The 12,584-nt window shown below is 25.5% G+C and overlaps 3 protein-coding genes across 4 annotated transcripts in view; all 3 read right to left on the bottom strand.

Annotated features, from left to right (window-relative positions):
* The window catches only part of LOC108756997 (chymotrypsin-2-like), a 4,597-nt gene extending 3,504 nt beyond the window's left edge, over window positions 1-1,093 (bottom strand). The window contains exon 1 of one of the 2 annotated variants that reach the window (XM_018501220.1): window positions 876-1,093. In XM_018501220.1, coding sequence (XP_018356722.1) covers window positions 876-927 — 52 coding nt within the window. In that variant the 5' untranslated portion in view covers window positions 928-1,093. The remainder of the gene's footprint in view (window positions 1-875) is intronic. The other variant, XM_018501219.1, reaches the window with a different exon arrangement.
* A 1,784-nt stretch (window positions 1,094-2,877) lies between these two features.
* LOC108757018 (chymotrypsin-2-like) lies at window positions 2,878-6,611 on the bottom strand. The gene is made up of 5 exons (XM_018501258.1): window positions 6,518-6,611; window positions 5,837-5,984; window positions 3,805-4,054; window positions 3,417-3,554; window positions 2,878-3,107 (listed from the first exon to the last, which is right to left on the bottom strand). Exons 1-5 carry the CDS (start codon window positions 6,570-6,572, stop codon window positions 2,895-2,897), a joined length of 804 nt encoding a protein of 267 aa, XP_018356760.1. The 5' UTR covers window positions 6,573-6,611; the 3' UTR covers window positions 2,878-2,894.
* Window positions 6,612-10,494: 3,883 nt separating this feature from the next.
* LOC108756959 (transmembrane protease serine 11G-like) overlaps window positions 10,495-12,584 on the bottom strand; it is a 5,856-nt gene continuing 3,766 nt past the window's right edge. Inside the window, 3 exon segments of the mRNA XM_018501165.1 lie at window positions 10,495-10,723; window positions 11,061-11,195; window positions 11,785-12,040. Of these exon segments, the coding sequence (XP_018356667.1) occupies window positions 10,577-10,723; window positions 11,061-11,195; window positions 11,785-12,040 (538 nt within the window). The 3' untranslated portion in view covers window positions 10,495-10,576.

Here is a 12,584-nt window from a genome sequence, read left to right as displayed (position 1 = left end):
AAAATTTACATCTTATATAATTTTTCAATAAAATTTTCACAAATATACATAGGTAAATAAAATTAACATTAAAAAAAGCTTTAAAGATTAACATATGTTAAATCAATAAAGGAGTATAAAACCAATGAGAGCCGACACAGTTGTACGTGTGTAATCAAAAATAATATACAGGATGTTTCATTTTAAATGATATCAATTATTGACCATATCACTTAAAATAAAACACCCTATATATATCAATCACTAATTACAACGTTTCGATCATAGAATTCGATCATAGATTAGGTCATCTTTAGTGTAACAATAAGTTATCGGAATCAAAATTGATGCGTAAAACAATAAGGCAAATGCTATCAGTGAATTATAAATTTGTATCGTCGATTTTGCGTTGGTATTTTTGTTTAACTTTTATACTTATAAACACTGTGTAATGTGAAACGTTTTCTCACACGCTCTCAAGACTTAGTTATAATTACATCGCGTTATAATGAATCATCGTTATGCTGAGTACAATGTAAGCTTTATTCAACTGATACAATCAATTTTAATACTTTGACTATAATTAAAAGTTCATAAATTTCATATATTAAATCGATTTTGGTTAAATGACTGAATTCTTGTTTGGGTATCCAGCTAAGTACAACAGACGATAATGAAGTTTTTAATTTTGGACAGCAGTCTAACAATGATTCACTGACAGTATTTGCCTTATTGTTTTACAACGCATCAATTTTGATTCCGATAACTTATTATTACACTGAAGATAATCTAATCCTATGGTCAAAACCGTGTCTGTAATTGGTGATTGACATATATATTATTTTTACACACGTACAACTGCGTCGGCTCTCATTGTCTTTACACTCTTGACTTACCATAGGTGTGACATATTAGATACGAGATTATAACACTGGTGATAGAAAACATGAGGCCTTCGTATTGCTGGAAATCTTCAAAAATTTTTGCACTTAAAATAAAATAAATATATATTCGGGCGAGAAAGAGGAAACGAATGTGCTGATTATAAAAAGTACCAGAAACGAGAACAAACTTATAGTGATAGTTACTGAGGTGAGCAAAAGGCGTTATTTTCGATTTATATAGCTGTCGATTAACATTATCAGTTTGTGCCCCGATCCCTATATTATTTTTGTGTAAATAAGAAAGCGTATACGTTCGCAGAATATGTTATCGAGGATGATATGAGTAACTTTTTCTATAGTTTCTGTTGAATCAGCATTATTTATTTTATGATTATATTGGTTTTAAAATATAACATAATTTTTATTAAGGATAAATGACTAATTTTAATTTATCATAGATGTTATTTAATATTACATTCTGAAATATTTATCTATAACCGCATTTACCTAACCCACGATTTATCTGAAAAAGATATTAATAATGGGAAAAATAGCGCTAAATATATTTTTAATATGTAATTATTTTATATGGTATCCTCAAAAATCGTAGTGAAAAAAATTAAATAAAATAGCAATGGAAAAAAGTGAAACCAAAATATTATTTTAAGTATATTTATTCGTATCTGGAAGTAGAGGAAATATACGCCGATACTGACATTCAATGGTCTCATATAGAGACCACCTACTTATTTCTCGAAAACTATAACTGTTGCATTTTATTAATATTGATAAGGACATGATCTATTTAGATAATTCTGATAATTGAAAGAGTAAAAACTCGATCATGATTTATATACTCGGTACTATTTGTGGCTTGTTTCTATAGAAAATCAGCTAAAAACGAATTTTATAAATGCGAAAATGAAAATCTTACGATTTTTTTATAAATAAATTACGTAGTTTAAATAATAGTGGTTATAATATTATTGATAATATTATTCTTTTTCAAGATATTATTTATAATTTATAATTTTTTCCATTGCGTTTTTTGAATATGTTATTTACAAAATGATTTTGCAAAGTATTATAAAATATACTTGGCTTTTTAAAGTATTATAAAATATACTTGGCATTTTTAATAATTTTTTTTGGGCGGTTTTTACAAATTTTTGCTAAGTTTTTGTTACATTATAAAATACGCACAATATGTGTCATGTGTATGTTCTCTTATTTGCATCTATTGTCTTTTTCTTGTATGAATTTGATATCGTACAAATCTGACAAAAACTTGAAATTGAAAGTTTTATTTTTTAAGGAACACCGAGTGTTAAAATTTTGGTTGTCTATGAGTACTCAAAGACACTTGTAATTTAGTGAAAAAAAATTGCTGCAATACTTGTTTTAAATAAAAGTATTTTAAATGCTTAGCTCTGTATATATCCCAGCTAACCATTTGATTGTAAAACTAGGACTTACTGTAATTTCGTAAGGTCCTAAATCTGAAAAATATATTCTGAAGTCAAATTAAAGACAACCAATGCCAAAGCAGATCTGACAGCAATGCGACAAATTAAGTTAAGCATAGATCAGCTCTGATAGAAGCAAAAAAATGGGTGTTTTTTACAGATACTACTAATTGTAAGTTGTATTCTTGCATGACGAATGCTGATATTTTTGCAAACCTTTATGTGTTTGACATGTCTGTTTGCTGGTTTATCACTAATCCGTCATATTTCAACCGCTCAATCGAGCTTGTTGCACATTTAAACAGATCATTCGGCAAACATAATCTTGATGACAATGACAGAAAATGTTTTACACACGCACGCACATATATTACATATAAAAAAAGACTAATTTTATAAATTACAATTTATATCATAAGTAAAAATACAATTTTTTCTTAAGAACTGATTTTTATCTTTATGCAATATTTATTAATCATTAAAATTGATGATTAATCACAGGCACATGTAATAAAATATATGTATCTATTTACGTAAATAAAAATATATGTGCATTTATGCATATTTACATAAATAAAATACATAAATATGTCATAAAAGATCCAAGAATGATATTCAGTTGTTGATTGCTGCCTGCATTAATAGTTTTATGAATCCATTCTTCGTAATAGTACACTCTGGTAAACACATCTGGATATCCACTGGCGCATGGCTGTCTACCATAGGACACGATGCCAACGAGGTCGCCTTCGTAAGTAAGCGCACTACCGGAATCTCCCTACAAAGACAGTGTATTTAATATAATATTAGCCAGTTTTTATGTATATATTGTTGCTTAAAGTTTAAATATTAGTGTATGACGTAAATAATTGCCACATTTAGCTGTTTTTGTAAAGCAATTGGTCGCTTCTGTATTAGAAATAACTAGTTCTGATAAATTATTTAGAAGATAGAGAACTTTTATTTCTTGATATCAACTTGATTTGAAAAAAACAACAACGAGATGACATTTTTATAAATTATAGGAAGATAAAGGATTACAATTAAGCATATATACAATTTATTTTATGATTATACAAATACTTACATTGCACAGTCCTTGATTATACGCATTAAGGGTGCATATATGATTATCGCTGAAGTTACTGTACGTTTCGGTGCACTCCTTTTGAGAAAATCCATACACTTCAAGTTGTTGAAGCTGTTGCGAAATTAAACCGTCTGGCTAAAAATAAGTATTTTTAATTAAATATATATCCTAGTTTTTAAATAGAAGTAGATTCGTAGGCCTGTTTTCTTTGTCGCTGAATTAAACTGTACTAATTCTATTTTCTATCTTGCTTTTATCAAACTTCAAATATATCTATTACAATTGAAGTACAACAAGTTTACACTAGTTTAAGTATAAGATCCTTATATTTAATATAATTTTAAATGATTTTAAAGGAAATATAAGATATATTTCTTATATTTACCTGAAGCCTTCCCCAGCCAGTAACATTTAACTCAAGACCTTCGAAATTACAATCGTAAGATATTAAATTTATTAATTTAGTGTTATTAGTAAAGCTAATTTTGCTTGCTAGATTAATTAAAGCAATATCGTTTATGTGTAGCGTTTCGTTGTAATTAGGGTGTATTTCTAGTTTGTGCGCCAAATATCTAGCTTCAGAATTATTAAGATAAATGCTTCCAACGTCGATGGAAATATTGTCTGGCGACTTTCTGTAATAATCAGTAAAAATTTGCATGTTTTTAACACTTTGCATGTATTTAATTCAAAAGCTAAATTAAAAGAATAATTTTTTAAAATATGAATTTATTTGAAAATGTATATCTGAATATATCTGAGATATCTTAATTACGTATAAACAATATAAATCGCTTATTTCTAGATATCGAAAATTACATGCTTCTTTAAAGAAAGATAATAAAATAAAGCTAAAATTTGCCTGTAAACATTTGAAATCAGTCTATCTTTATATTATTATACGTTTGCTGTATTCAAATGTGAAATTAAAATTATCCAAAATTTGAGAAACTTTATGAAAATACAATTTTTTTATACACAAAAGCTTTGTTTTGCAACACATATATTCTATAATGATGTACAATGTAAGTGTATCTATAATCATAAAATAAATTGTATATATGCTTAACTTGTAATCATCTTTATCTTCCTATAATTTATAGAAATGTCATCTCGTTGTTGTTTTCTTCAGTTTCATTGTTTTCTTGATATCAAGAAATAAAAGTTCTCTATCTTCTAGATAATTTATCAGAACTAGTTATTTTTGATACAGAAGCGATCTAATAATCAAATAGTAACTACAATGTGAGTAAAAAAATGTCTTTTTATTAATATGTGTGTGTGTGTGCGCACGCGCACATACTTCATACTTTTTTCTTTGTTCGCTTTTAAATGCATTTTTTTTTCTCTTACATTTGTTGATTCTTACATATCTTTATATGCTTTCCTCATATTATCTTTCTATTTATATATCTTTGATTAAGAGAAAATGTGCATGCAAGATGCTATAGCAAACAAGAAAAAAGTAAGAAATGCAAAAGAAGAAAAAAATATAAGTTTAAGTCTGCAAAGCTTAAAAGTAAAACACTATTGAATTTTGATAAAAATAAGCAATTGTAAAGCACTCTTTTTAGAGATGCGAATCAAGCATTGATAAGATCTGAATCAAACCGAATCTGAAATCTTTATGCCGAATTGAATTGAATCAAATCCTTTTATTTTTATTTGAAAAAGAATTGAATTTGAAAATTTTCACACATTGATATCAATTAAAAAAGAGACCTTAAAAAGTTGAAAAATCTCATTTTGAATGTATAAGTATATCGAAAAGTTAATAATGTGACATAAATGTATGTAAAAACAATACGTTTTAGTAATACGTTGAAAATGAACTTATTTTCTCGTTTACAAACATCTGGACTGTCATTTCAGATTCGAAAACGAATCGAATCAAATCCATTGATTCGATTTGATTCCAATTCAAACTTCTCTCTTCCTCTTTCTCTCTCTCTATCTCTCTCTCTCTCTCTCTCTCTCTCTCCTTTTTCTCTTTTTCTCTTTCTCTTAAAAACTTCATCAATAAAAGAACACTTTTTTTAGTCACAGTTACTATTTGATTATTAGAATGTAGGTATTTATTACAAAACGAAAGTTTGTGTAGAAAAACTGCGTTTTCAGAAAACCCTGGATTTTAAATAATTTTTAAGTTTTATGTTCGAGTTCAGTAGGTTTAGTAATATAAAAATAGACCGATTTTAAACGTTTCCTTTACAGGCAAACTTCGACTCAATTTTACTATTTTTCTTTCTCGTTTCTTCATAATGTCCGTTATATTTGCTCTTTTAAATAATAAAAATAGCTTTTGCTCCTTTACTAATAAAATTACAAATGTAGAAAATATAATAATTATTCAATTAAGAATTAGACAGTAATAGACAATTGAATGCTTTTTAAAATTGAAAGGAAAACATCTATACCCCGATAAGCAGTGCGCCGCAGTGATAACAAATTTCTCGTGGATAATGGCACCACCGCAAAAATGGTTTCCATTTTGCCTCAATGACACTTGATAAGGATATTGCCCCGCTGAAGCATTTGTGCCGCCTACGACTTGCGTATCCACACCTGTCGATTGAAAAAGTTTTGTCTTTATAACATCTTATTAAAAATTTTGAACTCTATTAAAAGAAATTTTGTTTTCTTATATTAACTTTTTTCTTTATTTTAACATTTATTTTTTATATAATATATGTAAGTTTCGTTTTAAAATATGACAAATAAATTACAGGTGTATGTAAGTAATATGTTTTAATAAAATTTTAAAAGTAACAAGATTGCGCTACATAAGTCGTTTTAAAAATATTATGATAAATGCCAAATAAATTACTACGTTTAATAAATGTATAATCCGCTAAACTAATTTTTAAATAATTTGTTATGATATTTTCGCTTATATAAAATGTAATTATGAATACTTATTTGGATTATATGAGACAATTACGTGACAGAATTAAGTTATATAACATCTGATATTAATCTTATTAATATTATTATAATACATGTTCGAATTATTTGTGATGTATTAAGGCTCATAATATGTTAAAATTTACATCTTTTCAAAATTTTTCGATAAAATTTTCACAAATATATGTACGTACCATAAGCGGTGTGATACATTAGACACGTGATTATGAGATCCGTGATAGAAAACATAGTGATAGTTACTGAGGTTGACGAAATGCGTTATCTTCGGTTTATATAACCATCGATGAATATTATCAATTTGCACGTATCGACTCATCCGTTATCTTCGTGTATCATGAAAGAGGTGTATATCTTTGCAGAATGGTGTTGGCAAGGATGATATGAATACTTTTTATTAAAGTAGTTTCTCTTGAATCAGCACTATTTATTTTATGATTACATAAATAATTTGAAAATTGTGAAAGAATTAATTGCTTTATGTTGTATATACAATACATATTTTATATTATTATATTTTATACATTAATACATAATATAAATATGTTGATTCCAGACGTATTAACTAGATACTATTGCATAAACTTATTAAATTTTTGAATATATTATTTTTCAAATTATTTTACGTAAAAACATTACAAAATAATATGTAGCCGTTTTTTGACATCTTTAATATCTCTTTTTTAGACGCATTGCATTTAGAAAATAATTTAATGTTAAATCATCTCCATTAATTTAAAATTAACCATTTGACCTTAATAGAAAAAGTGTTCAAAATTTCTGTAAATTCATAAATTCTTTACGTAAAAATAAATTTTCTATGCAAAAATAAAAATAAGGATAACAACTTCCAATTGCTTTGATTTTAACAAATGTTATCCAGAACATGGATAACACTTCTGAACAACACTCAAGAGGTTTTAATCATTAGTCAGACATCTTGGATAATATTTTCTAATAAATTAATGATAGCGGTACTGTAACTTTCGAGTTTTATAAATTCAAAAAGTACTTAATGAAAATAAACTTTATTGTAATACGCTTTTTTTGAAAAACTCCCAACACCAGCTTAGATCCTGGAATAAAAAATAGGGCATTCCATTAAAAAAAAAATCGATTGACGACTCTATCCAAGGTCAAACTAATAAGCTCAGTAAATAGATCTTTTTAAATCCTACAACTTTGTCTGAAACATTTTTTTAATAAACCAATTCTTTCTGATAATTAGTCGTTCCAGAACTTTTGGACCTCACTATATATTAGAATAATATCTAGTAAAATATATTTTGTGCATGCAAAAAAATATTTTGCTGTTTCAGCTAGAATTATCGTTATTTTTTGTATTTAATAGAAAATTATGTATCATACGCGCGGAAATCATAATATAATATTCTAAGAATATTTGCAAGAAAAATGGATCATAACTAAATATGAATCACTGCTAAATATGAATCATAACAATCACAGTTATCCGATTGAATTTTACAGGCTCAAACTTTCTTGATAAATTTGACAAATATAAATGCTATCTCTGTTATTTATGTATATTGATTAGACACAAAACATGTTCAATATCGCAGTGCTTACTAGTCATTTATTTATTTAACTAATTTTTCGTGTCTATGTAATTTTTCGCTACATAATTGCAAAATTATTTTTTTCAGTGTGTGCAAAATTAAATTTAAAGGTGTACAATATTATGAGAAGCTATTTCTTATCTAATTGTAGTAGACATAATTATAGTTTAATATTGTATATTGTAAAATACGAAAAATATTTAAAAAATGTATGAAATAGCTGCAAAAGCGTTTATAAAAAAAGCAAAATGTACACTCCAAATGTAAGTAAATGTCACCAAATTAAAATTGTTTAAAGTTAATTAATCTCAAACATTTACAATTCTACTTTTATAAATATAGATTATTTTTAATTTGTTTTAATTATTTATTTCTCTTTACAAACAAAATAAACTTTCGTAGAAATTTATTTATTTGCTTGCTTCTTTAAAATTGTCTAATTATAAAACAATTTTCAGAGACTTAATAAATTATTTCTCTTTAAGGGAGGTTTCACCTTTACAGGCGAAAATTTTTTTTTCTTTATTTTGATTTTTACATGTGTGTAAAATATCCCTGTGAAAGAATTTTTTTAAATTCGCAATATTAACGGAGCTATGAGCTTAAATACGTAAGGCCGCATGGGGTCCGCGTGAGCAAAGCAAATCGTCAGAATCATTAAGAGAAGCCAGAACAGCTCGACGATTGGAGAGATTGATGGAAACAAATTATATAAAGAAGAGGAAGGATTATTATATGGCCCTGATATTGCAGAATAATTCGATCGCCATTTGGAGACATTAAAATGCATATTCATCTAATTAAAACATATTTTTTTTACTGTTCGAACATAATATAATTTTATGCAAAACCTTGTATTATTTTATACATATATAATAAATTTTCTTTAAAAAATTTATAAAACTGAGCTAATTTTACGGCTGGCAAAGGTGAAACCCTCCTTAAGGAATGAGTCAAAGCCGAGCAATTCGTTTGATCATATAATAAATAATTCAACTTTGATAAATAATGAGGTATCTATTGTGTTGAACTTTAAATCTTTATATGTATTGTTTTATATTGCGTCTTTTTTAATATTAATATAATTAGTTTAATATATACGTATAAAAATAGATATGCAATCTATTTTGCAACCTGCGTTTTTTCAAAAAGTATTCAAAATTTCTGGAAATATTTTCTGTTTATTTACAAAAAATTTTAATAAAATTATACATACACAGAAAATTAAAAAAATATTTCTTTTTTAATTCCTAAGTTATGAAATTATGTATTTTTCTGCTGTTCTATTTCTGACTCAAGAACTTTCTCTTTCCGGGAGTAGTTACTTGAATTTTTTTTTATATGAACGATCATCTGAAATGTTTTTCCGAATAAAAATCATTATTAACATTTTGTATATTAACGATTATTTTTCCGATTTATTAATATTTGAAAATATAGACAGTTTAATCATAATTTTTTTTCTACTTAATAAATAAGTAATTAATACGTAATAAAGACATAATAAATAAATAATTAATATGTAATAAAGACATAATTAAAGATTTATAAAAAATAATCATTAAAAAGAAAGAGAATATGTTGAACAATATCCATGTAAAACAATATTTTACATTAACCTGCATTTTTTTGCTTTTAAGATATAAAATCAGATAATTCTTTTTGGATAAAAGTTTTGAAACATTTTCACTTTTACTTTATGAATTTTGAGCTCTTTTTCAGATAGAAAAGAAAATTTTTTTTATAGTCTGTGAGAATTGACAATAAAATGAGACATATTAGTTTTATAATATAACGGCAAAGTATTAAATAAATAATAAATTCTTTACAATTTTTCTTAGGGATTATTAGTGTTTTTTTCAGACTGATTGTGTTAAAAATGTCCTAAAGTTATTGGCGCTCAATCATATCTGAAATAAATTGATTTAATAAAAAATATATATTGTATTATTCGAAACATCTAACTTCGACCATAATGGTATTCTCTATCATATTTGATGTATGAGTAAATAATTCTAAAAGTAATCACTAGACTATACCACCTAACAGAGAAGATAAAAGAGGCCGTTATATTTATACTGGAAATAAAGAAATGTATATATGTTCATAGAATATATATTATCGTCAAGGATGTATATTATGAGAAGGATGTATATTATGAGAAGGGTGCTATGTGTTCGAAAAGAGATAACGACAGAACAATTTAGAATGAGTTTTATTAATCATATAATAGCAAAGATTATAATTAATCATATAATAGCAAGTTACGATTATAAACTAAAATTGTATTATATTTGAATAAATATAAAAATAATTTTCTGCTTTTTGTATGAATTAAAATAAATCATAATTACATATATAATTTTAAATATTAAATAATTATAGTTTTAATTTGATTTATTTTTATGAGATAAATCCAATTTTATATAAATTGTTGAAAAAATTATTTTATGTATTAAAAAATTCCTTGAATTTTCATCTAAATTTAATGCATAAAATCTGTTTGTAAATAAATATTTTATATAGTTATATCTTTACATAATAATTTATTAAACAGAAATTGCTAATCATTGATTCTTGGTGTTTTAAAATAATAAATGTCGTAATTGTAAAAAATTTCGCAATGACGATTTGATGTATTGTAGATCTATTACAGTATCAGATCCCTGTGTAGTATTTAATCCACGATCGATAGGAAGATATTCTGGTAGACACGTCAGGAGTACCTGTACCACACGGACCATAACTGTACGACATAAGACCAACTAAAACCCCATCAGCAACGAGTGGACTACCAGCGTCTCCCTATCGTAACAATTTATTTAATATTGCTTAATAGAAAATTTTATTTATGTATAATTTGTTTGGAATGCAATAATTTTATAAATTATATTTTAAATTTTTATCGACAAAAACGTATGATATTAAAACTTTCTGACTTTGTAAGAAAAGCGTATAATAACATTTGATAAAAGTTATTGAATTCTAAGGACAGATATCCAAACGGTAAACATTTCTATTTTCACTTTTAGATATAAATTTATAGATAAAATGATAGCAATTAATTGTGCTATTCTTTTGATAAACTTGTTTTTTTTTTGTCATATTATAACAGATATCTGTTTATTTCACAATTACTTACGTGGCAAAATCCTTCATTCTCCGTTGTAAAAGTACATATATGAGTCTCCTTGACGTATGCCCATCTGTTGCATAACTCATGGGAATATCCTCTTACTATAATTTCTTGCAAGCGATTAAAAGCTAAACCGCTTGACTAAAAGAAGTTGTAAATTTATTTAACACTTTATTTTATTAAATTTATATCCTTATATCATAATTTTTCTATAGATTATTATTTTCATATTTTATATGTAAACTATTTAAATTGTTTTATATGTTAACTTCATTAATTTTTTTATTCTATAAATATGCAAGTATGCATTTGTTCCTTACAGAAAGAATGTTTACAAAATATATACAAATTACATTTGTAAGTATTATTTTAGATAACTTTATATTTATTTATTATTTCTTTTCCTATTAGAAAAGAACTTATCATATATTTATTATTACCTTTTTAACTTCTCTTTTATACATATATTTTAAAATAAATTGTTCTTTATTTAAGACTGAATATAAGATCCAATATTTCTAAAGTAAGTTATGACTCTTTAATGCTTATATTTAATAAATATGTCTAAAATACACTTAATTCTGAACTAGTTATAAATTAACAATGTTATATTAATGTTTTTTATAAAACGTTATTCAAAAAAATTTATTTTTTGAACATTTTACATCAACTAAAGAAACGATTTGGAAAAAGAAAAATAGTAAAAAATTTATAATGTTTTCAAATTTACCCAAAGATCTCCCCAGCCAGTGACTAAGAGAGGATAATCATCAAAATTGCGATCGGTAGTTGACAAAGCAATCGGTTGGACGTTTTTGTTAAATATGATATTGCTTGATACTTGGATTAAACCAATATCATGAACACGTAGCAAATTATTGAAACCAGCGTGTACTATCAAGTTTTTTGCTTGATATACTATTGCATCAGTTGCATTAAGGTAATTGCTTCCAATGACGGCATAAACGTTGTAAGGATTCTCGAATCTAATAGTTCAGATAATTATTTAATATTTGATTCAAATTTAATGATACAAATGCTTAAGGAAATACTGGTATAAAAGGCACCAAAGATTTGTTCTTTATAATTCTCGTATTATAAAATATAAAGTGAATTCATTTATTTTCAGTTTTGCTAAAAATGTTTTCATAACTTTTTTGGATGATTTAAAAGGATCCTCTCTTTGATTGTTATTATTTGCATCATTTCATATAACTATCATACCGAAATGTACGAATAGAATACGTATTTTGTTACATATACATACTAGGAGCTGAAAATTTTACATTACTAGTCGATTTTAAAAAAATATTATTAATCTATGTAATTCTATAAAAATCTTTATTTATTTGACACAATTATTCAAATTAATTATATTAAGACTTTAAATACAAAGCGCCTTTTCGGTCGAGTGTTAAGATGTTGAACTACTATCTAATATACATTCAATTAAATTGAATTAATATTTCAGAAATAAATTGAGAGCCGATGGATTTATCGGATTCACACAATCAATCTGAAACAAATAAT

Source organism: Trachymyrmex septentrionalis, unplaced genomic scaffold (assembly GCF_001594115.1).
Source record: "Trachymyrmex septentrionalis isolate Tsep2-gDNA-1 unplaced genomic scaffold, Tsep1.0 scaffold131, whole genome shotgun sequence".
In the NCBI taxonomy this organism is placed as follows: domain Eukaryota; kingdom Metazoa; phylum Arthropoda; class Insecta; order Hymenoptera; family Formicidae; genus Trachymyrmex; species Trachymyrmex septentrionalis.
The sequence above is the reverse complement of the archived record's forward strand: the minus strand, read 5'-3'. Positions and strand labels throughout refer to the sequence as shown.